This window comes from Pseudorasbora parva, chromosome 8, assembly GCF_024679245.1.
Source record: "Pseudorasbora parva isolate DD20220531a chromosome 8, ASM2467924v1, whole genome shotgun sequence".
In the NCBI taxonomy this organism is placed as follows: domain Eukaryota; kingdom Metazoa; phylum Chordata; class Actinopteri; order Cypriniformes; family Gobionidae; genus Pseudorasbora; species Pseudorasbora parva.
Genome location: NC_090179.1, coordinates 15,157,245 through 15,181,536, shown reverse-complemented (window position 1 = coordinate 15,181,536; position 24,292 = coordinate 15,157,245). Strand labels below are relative to the sequence as shown.

At 40.0% G+C, this 24,292-nt stretch overlaps 1 protein-coding gene across 5 annotated transcripts in view; it reads left to right on the top strand.

Moving 5' to 3' along the window:
• The window catches only part of fat3a (FAT atypical cadherin 3a), a 211,446-nt gene that overhangs the window by 84,575 nt on the left and 102,579 nt on the right, over positions 1-24,292 (top strand). For all 5 annotated transcript variants that reach the window (XM_067450195.1, XM_067450198.1, XM_067450196.1 and 2 more), the window contains one exon: positions 2,228-5,564. In XM_067450195.1, the coding sequence (XP_067306296.1) occupies positions 2,246-5,564 (3,319 nt within the window). In that variant the 5' untranslated portion in view covers positions 2,228-2,245. The remainder of the gene's footprint in view (positions 1-2,227; positions 5,565-24,292) is intronic.

The window sequence follows — 24,292 nt, the reverse complement described above, 5'->3', positions numbered from 1 at the left end:
GTGTATGCGCGCATACTATGTACCACTGTGAGAGCCAGGGTGATCAATATCCTGTACTGATAGAAGAGTTGGCAGTGTTTTTGTTCTTGTCCCACCTAGAAACATTCTAAACTTTTGGCAAATTTTGCATAAAAGTTGTTATTTTTAAATATTGATTGATTAGAATGTAGAAATTCTAATGATGTCATTATTGTTTGAGTAAAGTTCTCGGGTTCATATTGTCATCACAATCACAATCACAGTTATGAGTGCTACTGCTAAAAATAAATAAAAATTTCTTGCATATTGTTAATGGAAGTTCTAATAATGTTATTAACATTTTATAAAAAATGTATCAGTGCTATATGAAATCATGTTCAATGCAACATTGTTTTCAATGTTTGAAATTTATTGAAGGCTTATAATGAAGTTAACTAATTAATGTCAATAGAGTATTTCAATTCTAATTGTTCAATTAATATTTAAAGTAATGTTGACATTTAACCTATATATGTTTTGTTTTGTTTTTTAGTTTCTAATAGAAATGTTGAGTAAAATATGATCAAATATAACCTAAATTTGAGTTGCTGTACAGTAGTCAGACAGGACATCTTAACATAACAATAACCAAAACTGAATGTTCAGAAAAATAAACAAAATATGAAAAAATTACTTTAAAAAAAACTTTTAAAAAAATGTTTTTTTGCCATGTACTTTTGATAGTGTGTAAGTGTACACTGTACAGTATCCACTGCAGTGTTTGTGTTGGGATTATGATATGCATTTTTGTTGTGTTGTGTAAAGTCTCCGGACAGCTGAGCCTGATATTTGGTCAGTCTAAACAAGGCTTTAGGAGAGACAAGATGCTGTTTGCGTACTGAACCTTGACTGCTCTAAAATGGCTGCTGGTTTTAATCTGACAGCTTGTCTGTCAGTGTATGTGGACACAAAGAGAGAGAAAAAGAGTGTGACACAGAGAGAAACAGAGAGAAATAAAATAAGCTGATCTCTGCATTTTGAGGGCTCCGTGTGTGTGTTTGTGAGTGTGTGTATGTGTGTCTTTTCCAATTTCTGGGACTGAGTTGGTGAGTGTGCTGTAGGATATCATTAGAGGTGGAATTGTGTGTGTGTGTATGTGTGTGTGTGTATGTGTGTGTGTGTGTGTGTGTGTGTGCTGAGTCATGTGTGGGCTGACCACAGCAACTCCATTCTTTGTGTGTATATTTTGTATGTGTGTTCTTATGTGGGCAAAAGTTGGACACTATGTGTGTGCATGGTAAGGTCAGTGTTGCACTTTTGTAGACTGGAACACGTCCTAACAGAAAACAAACAGTGTCTAAAGCAAGAGTTTATTTACCATACCCCCCCCCCCCACACACACACACACACACACACACACACACACACACACACACACACACACACACACACACACACACACACACACACACACACACACACACACACACACACACATGCATGAAAAAACTCCTTATGCTAACATACCTTAGACTGCTATTGTTTTGGTATTGTATTAAACTAATTATAACTATTAAAAAATATAGAATTTTTTGAATTAAAAAAAAAAATCTTTATTGGATTTCTTTTAAATTTAGTTCCCCAAAGGCTTTCAAATTCAGCTAACTTCTTGGGATTATTTTGTTAGATAAGTGTAGCTAAGTAAACCCACACACAGACTTCCTCTCCAGCAGCACTTTATCATAACCAGTATATTGCTGAATCCACAACATTTTGTCCTTTCTCAGGAGCTTTTTTAAAACCATGTCATATAATGAATGTGTGTGTGTGTGTGTCACGAGTTGTATTTTTGATTTTTCGTTCTCTATAATTATTTTGTTCCTGACTTGCATTCTCCTGGTGTTTTTTTCTTCCTTTTCGTGTGTGTGTGTGTGTGTGTGTGTGTGTGTGTGTGTGTGTGTGTGTGTGTGTGTGTGTGTGTGTGTGTGTGTGTGTATGTAGAAAAAGTGAATTTTCCTGAATTGCATCCTCCTGGTTTTTCTATAGTATGTAATTGTGTGTCAGTGTCCATTTTCAGACCTGGGTAGTGATGTCATTTGGCTTGCGGTTGCACCAGCCTTTCTACGTTACACAACTTCCTTTACATGTGTTTTATCTTTTTGACTGATACCTAGTGACCTCTGCGCTTTAGATATGAAAGGTCAGGTTGTGTATTAGCATGTCATCTGCTCTGCCTAATGCCTTTTTTTTTTTTTCTCTCTGTCTCCAGGATGGGTTTGGTGATGGAATGGCAGTGAGCATGGCCCTTTGGGCAGGCATATGGGCCATTCTCCTACAATTGGCCCTCTGGCTGTTCTTCTCTCTGCCTCCAGGCCACTGCCAAGGTGAAAGGTCCCGTCTACAGTTTACTCAACCACTGTACCATGCGTCGGTCTACGAGAACTCAGCCGCCCGTACCTACGCCGCCAGCAAGGTGCGCATGGGTGTCCCTCTCCAGCATCACTCCTGGGAGGTGAGGTACCGCATCACCTCTGGGGATGAGGAAGGATTTTTTAAGGCAGAGGAATACACTCTGGGGGATTTCTGCTTCCTGCGGATACGAACTAAAGGGGGCAATGCTGCCATCTTGAACCGTGAAGTTCAGGACAACTACTTGTTGACAGTGAAAGCTTCCATTAAGGGGGATACACTAGAGGCCTGGACTAAAGTTAGTGTGCAGGTGTTGGATATGAATGACCTTCGACCACTATTTTCCCCTACCACATATTCGGTTACCATTGCAGAAAGCACACCCCTACGCACCAGCATTGCTCAGGTCACTGCCACGGATGCAGACATAGGATCGAATGGAGAGTTCTATTACTTTTTCAAGGAGCGAATGGAGCTGTTCGCTGTGCACCCGACAAGCGGAGTTGTTTCTCTAAGTGGGAAGCTGGATATTGACACTCAAAGCCGCTATGATCTTGAGATCCAGGCTGTGGACCGGGGCATGAAGCTCTATGGGAATAACGGTGTAAGCAGTACAGCCAAACTGTTTGTTCATGTAGAACGGATTAATGAGCATGTGCCCACACTGAGCATTGTTACATTATCACCTGTATGGACTGAGAAGTCCCCTGTCTTAGCTGTGGTCACCGTAGAGGATCTTGACGAAGGCGCAAATGGAGAAATTGAGACAGTGAGCATTGTGGCTGGGGACCTTCTTGAGCTCTTCAGTATTGAAAGGACAGAGATGCCAAGTGAAGAAATGGATGAGGAACTTAGTCAGACAGGATCTAATGAGTTTGTCCTTCGTGCAACAGAGCAGTTCGACTGGGATCGATATCCATTTGGACTAAACATCAGCTTGCAGGCACGGGACCGTGGAACACCTCAGAAATTCTCTACTGTGCACATGGTGCACTTACGACTGTCTCGACCAGCCCCGATGGAAGTCAAATTTCAAAAGGATGAATATGAGGTTCTCTTGAGTGAAGTTGCCCCTCCTGGAACTGTTGTGGAGGCTGTGAAACTTCAGCCAGAGCCAGATGATGCTGAGTACATCCTGACCCCATCTGCTGATTCAGGGTTCTTCAGTATCAACACCATGACAGGTGTCATCAGCACAGCACGTTGGCTTACCCAACTCCAACAGGAAGTATTTGAGCTAGAGGTCTTAGAAGTAGACAGTGACCTTAGGGTCAAGGTTAGAGTCATTCTTGAGGATGCCAATGATAATGCTCCTTTATTTGCTCAACAGTCTTATGAGGTATTTGTCAATGAGAGTGTTGCCGTAGGCACTACGGTTGTTGTGGTGACTGCTTCTGATGCTGACCATGGGGAAAACGGGTATATTACATACAGCATGGCTAGCTTGACACCATTACCTTTCAGTGTGCAGCAGTTCACCGGAGCAGTCACGACAACACTGGAGCTGGACTTTGAATCATCTCTAGAGAGCTTTAGTTTTGTGATTCGTGCGTCTGACTGGGGTTCCCCATATAGGCGTGAAAGTGAAGTCAACGTCACTGTGCACCTAGAGAATGTTAATGATAACAAACCCCTATTTGAGAAAGTGGCCTGTGTTGGTGTAATCTCTCGAGACCTTCCGGTAGGTGAGGTCATTGCCACAATGTCTGCAATAGACATTGATGAGCTAGAGCTAGTCAAATACAAGATCCTCTCAGGGAATGAGCGAGGGTTCTTTGACTTAAATCCTGATTCCGGCGTCATGACCTTACACCACTCACTCAACACTGTGGCACCCAAAAATTCATTCAGTCTAAAAATTACTGCCACAGATGGGGAACACTTCTCTGATCCTATGTTTGTAAACATATCAGTGGTGCAAGGGAAGACCCCGCCCAAGAGCTTTAGTTGTACTGAAACAAGAGTAGCCCAACGACTAGCTGAGAAACTTCTAAAGAAATCCAAAGCTAGCAGTAAACCCAAAATAGAAGAAGGCTTTATCGACCTGTTCTCTGTAAACCGTCAATCACCTCAATTTGACAAATCCTTCCCAACTGACATCACTGTGCGTGAGGATGTAGAAGTTGGCATGAGTGTGTTTCAGGTAAAAGCCTATGATGGAGACACGGGGTTCAATGGACAAATCTTATATGCCATAGCTGATGGCAACACAGACAGTTGTTTTACTATTGGAGTTCTGAATGGTATAATAAGCATCTTCCTTCCTCTTGACCGTGAGAGGACTGACCGTTACCTTCTTAACATCACACTGTACGATTTAGGCCAACCGCAAAAGTCCACCTGGCGGCTTCTTACAGTTTACATAGCAGATGCAAATGACAATGCTCCACAGTTTCTTCAAGATAGTGGCTACCAGGCCCGCATTCCAGAAAACACCCCTATTGGTACCGAAGTCATTCAAGTGGAAGCTACTGACAAAGATCAAGGTCTCAATGGCGAGATCCAGTATTCTCTACTCACCAGCACATCACAGTTTGGCATTAACAGCTCTAGTGGGATTGTGTATGTTGCAGGTCAGCTGGACCGGGAGTTAGTTCCATTCTTCGTATTAAAAGTTGAAGCACGAGATCGAGCAGAGCGAGCAGCCCAACAGTTTTCTGTAACAACACTTAAGATCTCACTCAAGGATGTTAATGATTGTCCACCTGCCTTTATCCCAAGTGTCGTCAGTGCCCGTGCACTAGAAGACCTCCCAGTGGGAACTGTCATTGCCTGGTTGGACACCCAAGACCCTGACCTGGGACTTGGAGGGCAGGTGCGATACTCACTCGGTAATGACTATGATGGCCGTTTTGAGGTCGACAAAACTAGTGGTGCCATTCGCCTTACCAAGGAGCTGGATTACGAAACCCAACAGTTCTTCAACCTAACAGTTCGAGCGAAGGACAAAGGCCGACCTGTTTCGCTCCTGTCAGTTAGCTTTGTTGAACTGGAGGTTGTGGATGTCAATGAAAACCTGTATCCACCATATTTCTCAAATTTCGCTATGAATGGATCAGTAAAAGAAAGCGTTCGGATTGGGACTTCTGTGCTGCAGGTCTCTGCACGGGACGACGACACAGGGAGGGACGGCGAGGTGCAGTATTCCATACGCGATGGCAGTGGTCTTGGAAGATTCACTATTGACGAAGAAACGGGTATGTTTTGATTATATTTTTTATGTTTAATTGTATTCAATTTTTATGAAATAAAATTTCATATGTTATTCAGAATACAACATAGATGACATATAAAATGTTTAAACTGAGAAAATGTATAATTTTAAGGGAGAAATAAGTTGATTTTAAATATCATGGCATCAACACATCTCAAAAAAGTTGGGACAAGGCCATGTTTACCACTGTGTGGCATCCCCTCTTCTTTTTATAACAGTCTGCAAAAGACTAGGGACTAAGGAGACAAGTTGCTCAAGTTTAGGAACAGGAATGTTGTCCCATTCTTATCTAATACAGGCTTCTAGTTGCTCAACTGTCTTAGGTCTTCTTTGTTGCATCTTCCGCTTTATGATTCATAAAAAGTTTTCTATGGGTCAAAGATCTGAACTGCAGGCTGGCCATTTTTAGTGCCCAGATCCTTCCTCTACGCAGCCATAATGTTGTAATTGATGCAGTATGGGGTCTGGCATTGTCATGTTGGAAAATGCAAGGTCTTCCCTAAAAGAGACGATGTCTGGATGGAAGCATATGTTGTTCCAGAACTTAGATATACTTTTCAGCATTGATGGTGCCTTTCCAGATGTGTAAGCTGCCCATGCCTCACGCTCTCATGCAACCCCATACCATCAGAAATGCAGGCTTCTGAACTGAACGCTGATAACATTTTGGGTTGTCCTTGTGCTCCTTAGTCTGGATGACATGGCATCCCAGTTTTCCAAAAAGAACTTCAAATTTGGATTCATCTGACCACAGAACAGTTTTCCACTTTGCCACAGTCCATTTTAAATGAGCCTTGGCCCAGAGAAAACGCCTGCACTTCTGGAACATGTTTAGATATGGCTTCTTTTTTTAACTATAGAGTTTTAGCCGGCAACGGCGAATAGCACTATAGATTGTGTTCACCTACAATGTTTTCTGGAAGTATTCCTGAGCCCATGTTGTGATTTTCAGTACAGTAGCATTCCTATATGTGCAGTGCAGTCTAAGGGCCCAAAGATCACGGGCATCCAGTATGGTTTTCCAGCCTTGACCCTTACGCACAGAGATTGTTCCAGATTCTCTGAATGATTCATACTGAATTAATTATATTATGCACTGTAGATGATGATAACTTTAAAATCTTCACAAAAAGAAACTCCTTTCTGATATTGTTCCACTATTTTTCGCCCCGCATCATTGGGGGAATTGTGATCCTCTGCCCATCTTGACTTCTGAGAGACACTACCAGTGAGAGGCTCTTTTTATACCCAATCATGTTGCCGATTGACCTAATAAGTTGCAAATTGGTCCTCCAGCTGTTCCTTATATGTACATTTATTTTTCCATCCTCTTATTGCTACCTGTCCCAAATATTTTGGAATGTGTAGCTCTTGTGAAATCCAAAATGAGCCACTATTTGGCATGGTCACTTTTAACATTTGTTGTTTCAACATGTTATTTAGATTCCATTGTGAACAAAATATAAGTTTATAAGATTTTTTGATTCACTATTGGTACAGTGTCACAACTTTTTTGTTATTGGGTTTGTATATTGTAGATTGAACCTGTATGGTGATGCTAATATGAAAAAAAAAAAAAAAAAAAACTGAGATATATGCCACTCACGCTGAATTCCTGGGACGCAAATGAAGAGTGAACAGGCGTCAGTAGTTTGTCTGTCACCTCAGGCCAGTTAAACACTGCATTGGCCTACATTTTATTTAGGTCGAGTTTTGACAGTTTAGATGGAGGGAGAACAATTGAAGTTTGATGGAAATGTTGATAGTGTTGTGGTTAATGTTTCATACACTGCATTCCGTTCATGTGCACTCTTTTGATAGTATCATTTGTTTTTGTCCGGTTTTTATGTTAGACAACGTGGGGAAATGTATGTGTGTGTGTCGGCGAATAATGATTTCTGCATAAAGAAATATGTGTTGAAATGTGTGTGTGTGTGAGAGAGAGAGAGAGAGAGAGAGAGAGAGAGAGAGAGAGAGAGAGAGAGAGAGAGAGAGAGAGAGAGAGAGAGAGAGGTTGATTTATGTGTTATGCCTCTGTCGAGTGTACTGAATTACCACACAGAGCTCTTTTATATACATTTATTGCAGTTGTCATGTCATTCTGTCTGACCCAGACACTTAGCTTTAACCTTCAATTTTTCCCTTCTCTCCTTTTCTCTCATTCTTTCATTCTCTCTTTCCCCTAGACAGTGCATTTTCAGTCAGCTAAACCGATAGTATCTGTTGTTTTATTAGTGTTGCTTCTTAAGGCAAGCATCAATATTACTCATACTTATGGCTAGGGATTTTTTATGGATAAATTTGAGAACAACAACAAAAAATTGTCAATACCAACATTCAGTCACACTCTAACTAGTTTTGCACAGGCAATCACCATTGTTGAACAGATTTTTTATTTATGTTTCTTTTTTAAGTCTAGGAGACAAAGAATCCACAAGGCAGGGTGAATAGTGATATAAGTGAATAGTGTATGTGTGTATATGATATCCATCAGCCTGCAGGGTGGCAAAGGTACAATAAGGTGTGAAAAAGTGTGCGTGGGATGAAATACTGTAAGTGTTTTGAAAGCTTTTTTTCTAATAGATCCAAGCTGGTCATTAGCTAGTGCAAGCTGGTTTATCAGCCACCATGTTCCAAAAGCCAGCTTGCTTAACCGCATTAAACTGGTATGTTACTGGCCCAAGATTGCACCAGCTAATAACCAGCGAGAAACCAGCTACAATGTTTCAGCCTGAGCAAGATCTTTCCAGCAGGGGTTTGATAAGTGTGTGTGTGTGTGTGTTTAGGACTTAATAGTTAAAAAAAAAAAAAGTGTATGTGCAGATGAGGTCGATGAGACTTCTGAGAAACAGAGAAAGAAAGAACAAATTCTGATGAAAGAATTTATGGTTCAGAGGCCAGAATGGTGTGCGTGTTTGTGTGTCTACTCATCCGCAAGCTGCCTGAAAATGATCTGGAGGTTTCAAAACGACCCTCAGATCTCCTGTGGTCTTTCACCTCTCCTTGGAATGAGGGAAAAAGAAAATGGAGGGAAAGCCATGAATCTCTGTTCATTTCTTTTAAGACTGAAAGAGAGGGTTCACCATGGCCTTTAAAGGGCATGATTCACACACAATGGTGCAGAACAGTCACCTTCTACTTTTCAAACCCTGCTACAACTCACTGACAGCTACAAAGCAAAGTATCTCCAGCTCTCTACTTTAGTTCTGTGGTAAGAGTGGTTTAAAAACGTGGTTTTGTGAGATTTGTGTCCTGGCAGCAGGGGGATCAGTGTCTGTCAAGAGTCGACTTTGAGCCTTTGAGGATATCACACCTGCCTCGAGGCGTGATTTTTATTTATTTATTTTTTTTTTTTTAAAGGCTGTAGATTTTTCAGGTGTCATTTTAAGTTGTGATTTTGAGGCGTAAGGCTTGTTTTGAGGTACAAAAAAAAAAAAAAAAACTCAACAAATTTATGTTTGTTTTGATTTAGCAGCACTGAGTATTCCAGCAGTTGCTAGCAGATGTATATTTATATTTTTTCTAAAGGTTCTGAATATTTAATATCACATATATTTTCTTTATTATTTTGTGCAGTAATATTTCATGCACTTTAATTAATGAAGCAGGTCCTCTAAAGAACTCTGAGACCAGCATTTTTCAGTGCAGAATCTGCAATGAGGTATGAGATTATTATGTATAAATTTACTGTGTGTGCGTGCGTGCGTGCGTGTGCTATATCAACTATATAGCTTGTTTGAGGTGTGACATTAATAGTATATTGTTAGTAGTAATAAAATCCTTATAGGAATTAATATTATTAAAAAAGTGATGCATTGTAGTGCTTTGAATTATGCATTTACACACACACACACACACACACACACACACACACACACACACACACACACACACACACACACACACACACACATGTTGGTCTATGTGGTTTACAGGGACTCTCCATAGGCGTAATGGTTTTTATACCGTACAAACTGTATTTTCTATCCCCTTACACTGTCCCTGCCCCTAAACCTACCCATCACAGGAAACATTCAGCATTTTTACTTTCTCTAGAAAACATCATTTAGTCTGTTTTTAAGGCCATTTGAATTATGAGGACATTTGATATGTCGTCATTAACCACATTTATAGTGTAATACCAGTGTAATACCCATGTAGTTATACAAATTTGTGTCCTCATAAACCACATAAACAGGCTCACACACACACACACACACACACACACACACACACACACACACACACACACATATATACCGATCAGGCATAACATTATGACCTAATATTGTGTTGGTCCACGCTTCTGCTGCCAAAACGGCCCTGACCCGTCAAGGCATGGACTCCTCTAGACTCCTGAAGGTGTGCTGTGATATTTGGCATCAAGATATCAGCAAAAGACCCTTTAAGTCTTGTAAGATGTGAGGTGGGGGCTCCAACTTGTTTGTTCAGCACATCCCACAGATGCTCGATTGGATTGAGATCTGGGGAGTTTGGAAGCCAAGTCAACACCTCGAACTTGTGGTGCTCCTCAAACCATTCCTGAACCATTTTTGCTTTGTGGCAGGACACATTATCCTGCTGAAAGAGGCCACAGCCACCAGGGAATACCATCTGCTACAATGATTATGTAGGTGCTACGTGTCAAAGTAACATCCTCATGGATGGCAGGACCCAAGGTTTCCCAGCAGAACATTGCCCAAAGCATCACACTGCCTACGTCAGCTTGCCTTCTTCCCATAGTGCATCCTGGTGCCATGTGATCCCTAGGAAAGCAATGGGCACCCTGACTGGTCTGTGCGGCCCATACACAACAAACTACGATACACTATGTATTCTGACACCTTTCTCTCAGAACCAGCATTAACTTCTTGAGCAGTTTGAGCTACAGTAGCTTGTCTGTTTGATCGAACCACACGGACCAGCCTTCTCGCATGCATTATTGAGCCTTAGCCGCACATGACCCTGTCGCTGGTTCTCCACTGTTCCTTCCTTGGACCACTTTTGATAGATACTGACCACTGCAAACCGGGAACACCCCACAAGAGCTGCAGTTTTGGAGATGCTCTGACCCAGTTGTCTAGCCATCACAATTTGTACCTTGTCAAATTCGCTCAAATCCTTACACTTGCCCATTTTTCAATTCATTTTTTGACAAGATGGATTTAAAACCAGTTTGAAATACTGTTTGTTGCTATTTTTTTCTAGTTTTCCAATTCTGTTTGGTACTGCAGTTTTTACAAGCCGCGTAAGGCAATACTTGACGGTTCAGCGTCAAACATTTACATTTAAAGGATCCTCGATAGCCTGTTTCGATGGTTGCAACCGTAAATGATCAACACGTACATCTTTGTTTTTCTATTCACCTTTTGCTCTTCCACTGTTTCTCCCTCTCATATATGCACTTAAAAGTACAAGTTTTATCCAATTGCATGCTTGCGCACAAACTGGCCGAGGGTAGACACTCAAAGGGGTCAAAGGGTGAAGAACCAGTGTCAAAGGCCATGTACTCCGTGTCCCTCATCTGTCACTACTACAATGAGGAGTCTATCCGACTGTTTGCATACAGCTGTTGTGTGTCTGTTTAGATTTGATGGAAAGAATGAGGACACAACAGAGACTCTGCGAGAAGTGCAAGAACACAAAAAGGCAGTTTGCATGTTGTACGCCGCATGACATAATTGAATGTTTGTAAATGTGTGCGCGTACACACACACACACACACACACACATATTGCAGTAGCACTAGCAAGTGGGGGAATTTATTGCCCTTGTTAGCTCTGTGCTGGCATCAGCCATAAATCACCCGGGGATGGAGCGCAACTCTACAGACGCAATTACAGCTTAAAGAGCACACGCACACACGCACAAATTGAAAGGAAACACTTCACACGTGTCTTTGTACATGCAATCACGACTTAGAAAGCAATTTTCCCGAACACGTACACATAAGGAGACTCGGCCTGGAACGATAAGGCATGTTCTGACAAACACGCACAGTAGCCGAAGGATTTTCTGTGCACTTACAGCCAAGACTCTCTCTGTGCATTCTCATTTGAGCTTGGAAGCTTCTATTGTTTGCGCAGCACAAACAGCGTTTCAAGGCTGCATCACAAATGTCAAACACAAAGTGTGAAAAAAGACCATGCTCATTACAGCCACCGCTGAGCAGACGCTTTTCATCTATGGGGACTTACAGTGCACTAATTGCACTGACGGTCCCTGCAGAGCATCCTGGGGTTAAGTGCTTTGTGCACTGCTGAAAGAGCCTCGGCTTGCGCTTAGACTCCTGGATCCTTTACTTATTAGACTGCTGATGTTGTACTTGAGTACAGGTGTGTAATTAAGGGAATAGTCTTCGTTATTCACAACTCGTAATCGCATGAATCCGTTAGATTCCTCAATGCTGGTTCCCATGCATGATTCATCAATGAAAATTGTGCTGAAATGACTTTCCTTTTCAAATGACATCACCAAGTCCTCTTCTTGTTTCAGCCCCTCCCCTCCTAACCCTTTTTAGTATGAAACAGCTGTTTTCCATGATCCAATAGATTTTTGATGGATCTAACCAGCTCTAATCAAATGCATTATTATTGTTTTAACCCTTAAATGCTTGAATGTTTTCCAATCATTATTACATTTTTGGGTCTTTAGCAACCCGGCTCTATATCTAACACGATTGGATCTAAAACTCTCCTGATATTACAGTAACAATAAAGAAGAATAAATTAAAGCATATTTTGTTATCTTTTTGAGCTTGTAAGGGTTCAGTTTGAGCAGATGTTTTATCCCATCATCACTGTCCTCATCAGAGCTCATTTAACAGTACATTCAACATCTGGCTCATATTCACCATCTCAAACATATTCTCAAAACGATCATTTTTCAACATCTTCAAAATCAATATTCTGATCGCTGACAGCTTCTTCACCAGATCCAGCATCAGTGACAGTAATATTTGATTGTGTTCAGTTCTTGCTCTGCTGCAAATTGCTGAGCCATTTCAAGTGTTGCTGATGATTATTCCTTGTCTGGCTATCATCAGATGCTCAATCTTTTAAGGTTGAACATTGGTCCGGGGAGTCTGCTCTGTATTTTCTACTGCACAAGAGGTGTGATCAACAGGCATAATTCAAATGACTCTGTAGGCAATTGGATAGTACTTCAACCAATCAGACACACAATCCTTTCATCTTTTTCATTGTTGTGTTAAACCCGCCAATAGCACGGCAGGTGGATAAGCCGGTTTGTGATTGGTCCCCGCAAATTTGTTACAGAAGCAGGGCTGGGTTTACCCAGTCTAGATTCTTCCTATTCTTTTGTTTTGTGCCTGCAGTAACTATGAGTGAAACGTCATTTCATCATTGGGTGCGTTTACATGCACGCCAGTAAGCTGATAACTCCAAAAAATCAGCTTATTGAAATAACCAGTTTTCCCCGTTTGCATGCAAACCAGTAAAATGACAACGTAATTAAACTGCGTTTACATGACCATTTATAAACCGGGTTATTTCCTTGTAGTGCCGTCAAAAATAATAATGTCCGTATATCTGACTCTGAGTTTTTCAAATGTTACGTCAGTTGTGATGTTAAATAAAGTGTGCACTGTGTCAGCGGGAGATTTACGGCTCATATTATCCCTTATGCAGTTATCGAGCGTTTTGACTGAACCTCTTCTACTTGTGATGAGAATAACACATCTTTACAATTTTCTGTGTCTTAAACGAGTCTGCGTTTATATGTCCTTATTTCATGCAAACGCTAGCTCGCTCTGTCTGGATGCGTTTAAATCTGCTCTAAATTTGCGTTTTTGTCCCCTATCACACATGAGCACTTCAATAAGCCGACAGAAAGCAGGTTAATGCGTTTACATGCAGCGCAAAATCGAGGTAAGAGGCAAAAAACGACCTGTTCCGACCGGTTTATTCTTACGCCATTTATGACATTACTCCGATAAAAGAAAACAGGTTACCGCGTTTACATGACCATGTTCATTGACGACTTATTGGGCATAATCGGCTTAAGAACATGCATGTAAACGGACCCATTGTGTCAGATATTTCTACTGAATTGTGCTCATTTAATTATTTTTGTGTAATTAATGATGAGAGGAGAGTAGTGAGTGACGTCCCAGATCACTAAATATGTTTGTTGTTAACCACTTGAAAACTTATTATCAGCCTAAGACGTCACACCCACGGACTGCATGCAAGGTTATGTGGTCTGATGCACAAGACACACAAAATGGGAAATACTTTGGGAGTTTCAAAAGTCATCATCTGATTTCTGGGTGACTTATATGCTGTGGTCTTAAATGGCCCACCTTTGTGTAATTTCTTTAATTTTCCCTTGAAAAATTTAAGTGAGTTTGTAATGTTTTTAAACATTTTTACTTCTGATGTAATTGCATTGAATACAGTATTGTGATTAAATTCAGATCATCACGTTGGGGCTGCATGAGACCATCCTGGCAGCCCCCCCAAGCTCACCATTGATGCCAAGCCTGGCACCTGGTCTGTTATTGTAGGGACATCAACTTTACATTTTCATGACCCTAAACAGGACCCGGGACAAAACAAACTGTGATTGGTGGCTTTACATGTCAGCCAGACGGCCTCTGAGCGATCCTTGGCAAATAAAAGCTGCGATGGAATCCAGACCTTCTGCTGTCAGTCTGAAGGTCTGGCTATGCAAGTCTACATCAGGCAAAAAAAAAAAAAACACAGCCTACAAAAGAAATTAATTTTTGAAGGCTGCAATTTATTAAAATAAAAGCAGTTTCAGCATGAACCGCATCTGTCTCTTGTGTACGCGTGTAGCACATGATCCTATTTTTCAATGCCTCAGATCTGCTTAGACATAAATGTTAATAAGACTGCTGTAATTAAATGTTTTTTATTGTAATTTATTGTAGTATTACTGAATGAGGTTTGACTTGTTTTGGAAAGCATATACCAAATTGTGAACACCCGAATTATCCCTAAAAGTATTTGGTTCACATTTAAAAGTCAGCTTTTTATACTTAATCTTATTTCCATGCAGATGCTCTCTCTCATCAAAATACCAAAATCATGTTTGATTGATTAATTCCTCACAAATAGAGCTTTAAGTCATCTGGTGAAAATCCCTGCCATTGCTTTTATCTGAACTCTGAATGTGGTGAAACGTCCTAAATTCCAAAACTACTCATTTAGATGCGCCACTTTTCCATAAGTGCAGTGCAAAAGACAGCTCAAGCTCAAATCTCAGTTTTGTCAAAATTGTCCTCAGTAACAGTACTGATTGTCCTCAGTAGCTAAATAGAATTTTCACAGGACAAAATGTCTCTCTCGTCTTTCCGCTTTCCATATATGGGCTGTCATGTGAGAAGTAGTTCCTTATAGTCTTCCTATTGGCTAGACAAAGAATCTGGCCATGGCTCACAATGACACATTACATTTTTTTGTCACTTTACAGAGCCCAGGGCTGTCACAGGGACAGGTGTGATATTTCAGGACACCTAATTCAGTGATATCTGTCAGGCATTTTTTTTCTTTCAGTGCCATTTCATTAAAAAAAAAAACGCTTGCAGCAACCTTAAGGTCTTCGGAGTATGACACACTGTTGATTTCAGGAAGAATTGTAATTGCAAATCATTCTCATTTTGTAAATATATCCACTTAAAATGTACAGTAATGCACTTACTATGGATACTTATCAGTCAAGCAGAGCTAATGAATCTCGTGTGAAGGTTTTTTTCATTTTTCAACTTCCCGCAGTGTGTAATGTTGCTGTTTGAGCATGAAAAAGATCTTCAAAGTAACAAAGCACAAAGTCTCTCCAAAGGGAGTTATTCTCTATATCAGTGAAGTCTGTTTCTGAAACGCCTCCATTGTAGTCTTGAGTTTTCTTTTGGGAATGAACACTTGACAACATTCCTCATTTAAATAACGTCTTCATAATAATTCCTAACATGTGAGAAATTCTGTGTTTGACCATTCAAGACTGAAAACCGATTCTAGTAGAGGTCCAAAAAAAAAAAAAAAAAAAAAAAAAAAAAACACTTGGTAAAAGGGTCCTCTTTAAAGGGATAGTTCACTTTAAAATGAAAATTGACTTCCATAGTAGGAAAAAAAATACTATGGAAGTCAATGGCTCCAGTTAACTGTTTGGTTACTGACATTCTTCAAAAAATCTTCCCTTGTGTTCAGCTGAAGAAAGACATTTTCTTGAGGGTGAGTAAAGGATGACAGAATTTTCATTTTAAAGTTAACTATCCCTTTAAGTGTAGTTCAAATGTTCTGAGCTTCCAAGACAGCAGTTTTGGGAAATAGATGCATTCAATGTTCAAATTGAATGTTCAATCCCACTTATGATGCTCTAGTTCAACCGCTCGCAAGCTTTTGAAACGCAGCCCCCGTATCCGCCAGTCAAACTGCGCGGTCAAGTTCATGTCACGTCACATCCAATCAAACGCTGAAATTACTCTGTCAGCCGCGTAAAATGTTACACAGGACATCTTCATACACCTGTCCCAGCTGGTTTCACTCCGATTCCCCCGTCTGTCTCGCGCAAAGGTTCACTGTTAGGGTCGTGTAACCTGATGTGATTGGATGAAACTGCCTCGTGCTCCCTATAACCCCCGCAAGGCTTCTGCTCCTAAATATAGGTGCACAATAACAGAGGGAACTGGATGAGCACACCGAAATGACAGACTCAATAAAGGATTTTTTTTCTGTGTTTTGTCCTTCCGTGTCTCTCTTTCTTTTCATTCTGTCCGTCTTTTCTTTTTCTGTCTCTGTTGCAAAGTGTGCGTAGGAGTTTCTGAGATTTCTCAGCTGAAGAAGCACTGAACACACGGCCTGCTTATGCAACGCGCGCATTTGCGTGCTCTAAAAACAGTGCTCAAGCGCATGAGGCATCTGATAGCGTAAAGTAAATGGATTCCATGTGCAAAAACATCTGTTCTGACTGCCATTAGGAAACGTTGTAGCAACGTTTGGCAAACAGTACAAATGAGAATGCGCATTAAATAGACATTTTCAGTTTTTACAAAGACGCCTGGAATGGTGCTTAGGTAGCATGGCTCATGTTTCGCCTTTGTCCGTACAATGTGAAACGCAGTGCTTATTGTGCATGAATGCTCCGTGATCCCCTGAGAATATAAGTCTTCCAGTCTGATTCCACTTTTCAGAAATTGTGGGTCACTACACCTACAAACCGTTATTAAATCAACCAGAAAACAACTTAAGCATGTTCCAGTAAGGCCTAATTCCAGTCTATTTCTACTATCCAGATGTAAAATGTTCTAATTCTTTGTTTCTCCATTCTGAATAAACCATAATAGCCATGTTGCCGCTATATTAAATCATCAAAGTTGATTTTTAGAGTAGATGCCCCCCCCTCCCCCTCAAAACCGAGTTCACCTTGCCGAGTTTCTTTCCTTTCTTCAATTTGTTCTCTGCTGTAAGTGATTTTCTTCATATTACAGAGAATCTGAGACCTTTATGAAGTTCAGAAATAGCTGCCTGTCTTCCATTGCACAGAAGATAGTCTCATTTGCTCAGAACCAGTGATGTGTTGCTGCAGTCAGAGGTTTTCTTTTAACATTTTTTCTTGTTCCTCTTGGCCTTTTATGAATCATTTAAAGTGGACATATCGTGAAACACTGGATTTTGTTCTTGCTATTTGCCGTTAATCGTAGTGATATTTTAATGCCTAAAGCTCCTCCTCAGAACTGTAAAAACAAGTCAGTCAGAAGTTGTGTTCCTGATGTCACAAGCATGCAAATTACACTATATTGCCAAAAGGATTTGGACAAATACTTGAATTCACGTGTTCCAATAACTGCACCTGTGCAGTATATACAATCAAGCACCTAGGCACTTTCTGTGAAAGAATGGGTCGCTCTCAGGTGCGCAGTGAATTCAAGCGTGGTACTGTGATAGGTTGCCACCTGTCCATTCATTAAATTTCCTCACTGCTAAATATCCTACGGTAAACGATTGGTGTTATTATAACAAATTGGAAGCAATTGGGAACAACATCAACTCAGCCATGAAGTGGTCGGCCATGTAATATCACAGAGCGGGGTCAGCACATGGCAAGGCGCACAGTGTGCAGAAGTCGCCAACATTCAGAGTCAATAGCTACAGACCTCCAGACTTATTGTGGCCTTCAGAATAGCTCAAGATCAGTGCGTAGAGAGCTTCATGGAATGGCTTTCCATGGCCGAGCAGCTGCATCCAAGCCTTAAAGCACACCACCACTGGACTCTGGAGCAGTTGAGACATGTTCTCTGGAGTGACGAATCACGCTTCTCTGTCTGGCAATCCAATGGACGAGTCTGGGTTTTGCAGTTGCCAGGAGAACGGTACTTTCCTGTCTGCATTTTGCAAAGTGTAAAGTTTGGTGGAGAGGGGATTATGGTGGGGGCTGTTTTTCAGGGGTTTGGGCTTGGCCCCTTAGTTCCAGTGAAAGGAACACTTAATGTGTCAGCATACCAATACATTTTGAACAATTTCATGCTCCTATATTTGCGGGAACAGTTTAGGGATGGCCTCTTCCTGTTCCAACATGACTGCGCCCAGTGCACAAAGGAAGGTCCATAAATGAGCAAGTTTGTTCTGGAGAAACTTGACTGGCCTGCACAGAGTCCTAAGCTCAACCCAATAGGTCATCTTTGGGATGAATTAGAGCAGAGACTGTGAGACAGGCCTTCTCATCCAACATCAGTGCCTGAGCTCACAAATGCACTTTTAGAAGAATGGTCAAAAATTCCCATAAACACACTCCTACACATTAGGAAAAGCATTAACAGAAGAGTAAAAGCTGTTATTTCTGCAAAGGGTGGACCAACTCCATATTAAACCCTACGGATTATGAATGTGCATGTAAAACTTTATATCCCAAAACTTTGGGCAATATAGGGTATGCTCGCCTATAGTTAAATATAAGTTACATAATTGTGCACATTGGTTGTCTGATGACTGCTCAGTGTTAAGCATTTGCATTATTAAAATATGACTTTTATTTTCAGACGGTATAGTTGTTGTTAATGTTTCCATTAGAGGTCAAGAATGTTATTTAAGAATTTTGATTGGTTAAAATCTATATCTCCTGGTATAGCCGTTTGAAAATAAACTTTAAAAAAATGATGTCGCAGTGTTATACAGTATACAGTGTACATTATTTGATTACATTAATTATTGTTCATTAGTTACATTTACAGAAATATGTGAATATATGTTACATTTACAGAAACTTAAAATGTATAATGAGCATGATTTCTTAAAGGGGGGGTGAAACACTCAGTTTCAGTCAGTGTCATGTCAATCTTGAGTACCTATAGAGGAGCATTGCATCCTGCATATCTCCGAAAAGTCTTTATTTTTTTTATAATTATATAAGAAAGATGCGCTGTTCCGAGTCTTTCCGAAAAAAGCCGAGCGGGTGGGGGCGTGTCGTGTGAGCGGAGCTAAATAATGATGTGTGTGCGCTGCTGCTATTGTGTTGAGTCGAGTGCGTCGTAAAGCTGTGTCATCCCTAACAGCGGGAAAAAAAACTTTATTCAAAATAAAAATATGGCTTTTAATCAGATACAGCCATACATCTATGATCCGGAATCAGACCCAGAGGCTGCAGTTGAACAGGAGCAGCAGCCGTAGGACGTCTGGATGTGGTACAAGTTATACACTAACTATATAATATGCTTAGCGGCTTGTGTTATTTACATATTTATACTTGAATTATATCGTCGTATTTTTGTCTTTGAAGGTGTACATTTGAGAAGTGCAGTTGTGCACGTGTGTGTGTGTGTTTACGCGTGGTTTGTGTAGACAATTGTAACGTTAGTAAGCGGACTGGTTTTGCACGGCAGGCAGTGTTTACATAGAAAGACATGGAATAGTAGCGCATTTGAATGAAGAAGCGCGCTTATTTAGTTCAACATATTTCCCCACTCTTTGTGTATTGTTGTTTGGAGTGCTTTTACAATACACAAACATAAAGTTACACATATAGTGGCCAGCTAAACAAATGTACACGCACTACACATCGCATGCTCCATTGATCAATTAGCTATACGTGATCATGTTTGGGCTACTTGATGAGCATAGACATTTGAAGCACTCTTACTCACAGCCTGCGGTTCTAACGTTGGGACTGCTCCATCCTTCAGCATTAGGCGATCGGAAAATCCTGTGTCGAGCTGGGCCTTGTTTATGAAACAGTCGGCACCGAAATGCAGCGAACAGATATAAACATTCGCGCAACTCAGTTGCTGATCCGGAAAAGCAAATTACATCCACTGTTGCCTTAACGCGGGGGTTTTGGGGAATCTGTGCAGGACTGTCTTGGTCTGGCAACCAAAAACGCACTTTTTTGGTGACATTGTTATGTGCACATCACCTGTTTAGCATCCTACAAGCCAGCGCTTTGATGGGCGTAGCCTGTTGCTTTCGCTCTCTCCCTCTCTCTCTCTCACGCTCTTCCGGTAGAATTGTCCGTAAGGCCCATACAAGGAAATTCCGCCCCCATTAACGTCAAAGGGGACGCATGATCTCAAAAAACTTGCCGAAACTTATGACTAACCGGAAGTTTCTTTTGACAAAGAAATACTCCCATCAAACGTCCACCTTAACTTTTGAAACTTTGTCTATGTTTAGTATGGGATTCCAAGTCTTTAACAGTGTAAAAAGATCATTATGCATGAAACAGCATTTCATCCCCCCTTTAATATTTGCTTCAGGAAAACTGTATCCTATGTTTTCAATAAAAGCCATCAAGGATACATTTATAGAGGTCAGTAACTGTATTATCACTTATAAGAACACAAAATGTCTATTAAAAACATATTCACTTATTTGACAGAAATAACTGAATTACTAAAATGTCTTTGCAACTATAATAACATTATAGCAATGCAGGCTGCATCTTTATGCATACATGGAACCGTACGACTAACTTATAAATCAGTGTGTAATGGATCATGCACATTGAAAAAGCAAATGCATGACTTATAAGTGATTATAAAAATAATACAAATTTAACTATGACGGTTCTTATAATGCAGTATAGGTGTTAATGAGTCTTTATAAATATACATTTATAGAATAGTTACTAATAAACTACAGTATAAATGGAGCTATAAATCATTATAAGCATTGACTTCATAGGAAATGTTAACATTTTTTTTAATGCTGTTCATTTGGACGTTTATCAAAAATATGAAGCAGTACAACGGTTTTCTGCATAAGAAATGTTTCTTAAACATCAGATCATCATATTAGAATGATTTCTAAAGGATCATGTGACACAATGATGCTAGAAATTCAGCGTTGATCGCGGGAATATGCTACATTTTAAAATGTATTAAGATATCAATATTTAATAATAATAATATTTCACAATATTACTGTATTTTTGGTCAAATAATTGCAGTGTTAGTGAGTTTCTGTACTGATCCCAATCTTTTGAATGGTAGTGTATATAAGTCTTAACCACATCTGCGGACCCTGTACAGACCCATACAGCTTAGACAACATTTACTTACATGTTTATCACTTTTAGCAGTTTTATGTAACTTCAATGGGTTTCAACCTGTAAAATGACAGAACAATTTTGAACTTAGACCACTGTATGTGAGTATGGGAACCTTTTTAATTTGGGTAGGCCAAATCCAGGTGGAAATCCCCCCCAAAAAATGGTCCCTGATAAAAAAAAAAGAGAATTTTTTAAGTCTAATTTATGATTGTATTTGGTGAAAAACAAAAGTCGTACATAGAGAATGAATAAAAGACTAAAATATGTATCGGACATCTCTAATCTTGAAGTTGTTAGTCACTGAGTTTTGAGTGATCTGTAGGAAGTGTTATGTAATTGTGACATTGTGTAATTGCGTTCTGTGGTTTGGAGTTTCACTGGCGCCTGTGGTCGGTACGTTGTTTCGGTGCGTTCGGCAGCAGGGATGTTGTGTGGTTTTCTCCAGAGCTGAGGTGGTGTTCAGAAGATAGTAAAGTCTGCTCCCTGTCATCACTTTCTTAACACCCTCCTTTAGAGCCACAGGGATATTTTGATACGACTGAATCTGTGAATTTCCTTTTCTGTCGTACGCACACACACACACACACACACACACACACACACACACACACACACACAAGCAAGCTGCTCTACCCAGACAGTAATTGTGCCTCCTACGCTTGTGTCTCACTCACAAGCTTACACAAGTGTCTAACAGACATTGAGAGATAACACCTTCTACACACTCTCACACTCACACACATACACACACACCATATACATCTTGATAAAGTGTTAATTGGCTTCATTTAAATTTGCTTTAAATAAACTGATTGATTTAGTACATCAGGATTGCATGGATTTGTGCATGTGTGCGTCTGCTGTTGTGTGTTTTTGTTGGAAATACACTTTTGAAGGTTTTGGGGATCTGTATACTTCGTTCAGGTTGCTAGGTTACGGCCTGGAAAAATGTTCCTGAATGAAGTATGATGTCCCACTAAATGCACTCACAATGTCTCGACAGCCTTTATCTAATCACTATTTGTAAGTACACTGCTCAGATTACAATGGATGATTTAATGCATGCAACTGAAAATCAAGCTTCTTCATGTTTTATGGGTAATTTTCAACCCAAAATGTACATTTTGTCATCATTGACACATGCTTTTTTAATGTTTATGAAAAAAAAAATCTCTTCTGATCAGCAAGGCTGCATTTATTTGATGAAAAATACAGAAAAAACAGCAATATTGTGAAATATTATTACAATTTAATATATACGTATTGCATTTTAATATATTGTAAAATTTTGTTTATTCCTGCGATCAAAGCTGAATGTTTAGCATCATTCCTCCAGTCTTCACAGTCACATGATCCTCCAGAAATCATTCTAAGATGAGTTAATGTTCAAGAAACATTTCTTATTCTAATCGGTGTTGAAAATATTAAAGGTCCTGATCTTCGCGATTCCATCTTTCAGACTTTAGTTAGTGTGTAATGTTGCTGTTAGAGCATAAATAATACCTGTAAAATTATAAAGCTCAGAGTTCAATGCCAAGCGAGATATTTTATTTCACAGAAGTTCCCTTTCAAAGCCTACAGCGAACGGCCGGTTTGGACTACAGCCCTGAACTTCCTTCAGAAATGACGTCACTAGAACCGTTTGTTGACTAACCCTCCGCACACAAGAACACGCTAAATAGGGGGCGTGGTCTTGTTGCTCTCCCACGTGGAGAAGAGCGCGCATTCGGCGCTTGCATCTCCCGTTATGGTAAGAGGCGGGACCTTTCCAGGCAAAGTGCGCTAAGCTGCTGTCCAATCACAACACGGGAAGCGCTGGCCCAATCAGAAATCGTTACGTATTTCTGAAGGAGGGACTTCATAGAACAAGGAAATCATCAGGCCGTTTTTAGGACTGAGAAAACAGCGCTGTGCAGATAAGTCAATTGTGTGAAAAATACTGTTTTTTTACACGCGAAACATGAACTCATGTTATATTGCACGCGAAGCTTCAAAAACACGCGAAGAACGGGACCTTTAATATATATTTTTGTGACTTTTTTTCCAAAGATTCTTTGATTTAATAGAAATGTGTATATATATATATATATATATATATATATATATATATATATATATATATATATATATATATATATATTTATTTGATGTTATATGTTCACTTTTTATCAATTGAATGCATTTTTGCTGGAAAAATTCATACTGGTCCCAAACTTTTGAATGGTATTGTCATATCGAATTTAAATAACTTACTCTTTCGTGAAACATATATATCCATGCTGCTTTGTACAAACAGTGAAAGTGAATAGGGACTGTCTACAAAATGAAAATAAAATCTGCATAAAACTGGCCCATATGACTCAAAACATGAGTCCATTTTATGACTTGAAAAGGCAGGTAGAAAATGTAGTGCACAAGTCGAATTAACAAAATGTAAGATTCATCACTTTTTTGGAGTGGACAGCTGTAGTCCCTATCCACTTTCATTGTATCTGAGAAAAGAGACATAAGCCAAACATCAGTTCCATAGAGATTTGGAATGACACATGGGTGGATTTATTAATACATTTTTGGGTGAACTGTCAGAATTTATATTTTTGGGTGATCTGTCTCTTTAAGAGACAATTTCGAGACTAATATATGACTAATCACAAAAGTGCAGGAAAGCAGAGCTCCCCCCACCCCACCCCACCACACACACACACACACACACACACACACACACACACACACACACACACACACACACACACACATATATTTGTAATGCCAACGAACTTGTGTGCCACATCTTGAAAGCACCAGGATCAATTATTAAACCAAAGATTAGTCAGAGATCAAAGATTGGAAGATAGATTACATAAACACACAGAAAACCCCGATTTCCTCTCATCCTAATTCACATGGCTTTTGATTCTCCACTCCTTCACTGAAACTAACTTGAAGCTGATTTGTATTCCGCTCTTAACTAATCTATATGAGGCCTGCATATTTAATGAGCAGGCAGCATACCAGACTATCTCACTTACACACCCCGAGTTACTGTAAGAGGAGGCTGGGAAAGGCAGGATGTAGATAATTGGGCTCTTATTAATAATTGATCAGAGAGATTATGCCAATGAACAGCATTACTAACACACATATTTGCACACATATGCGTACGCCACATACCATCCGTTTGGCACTCTT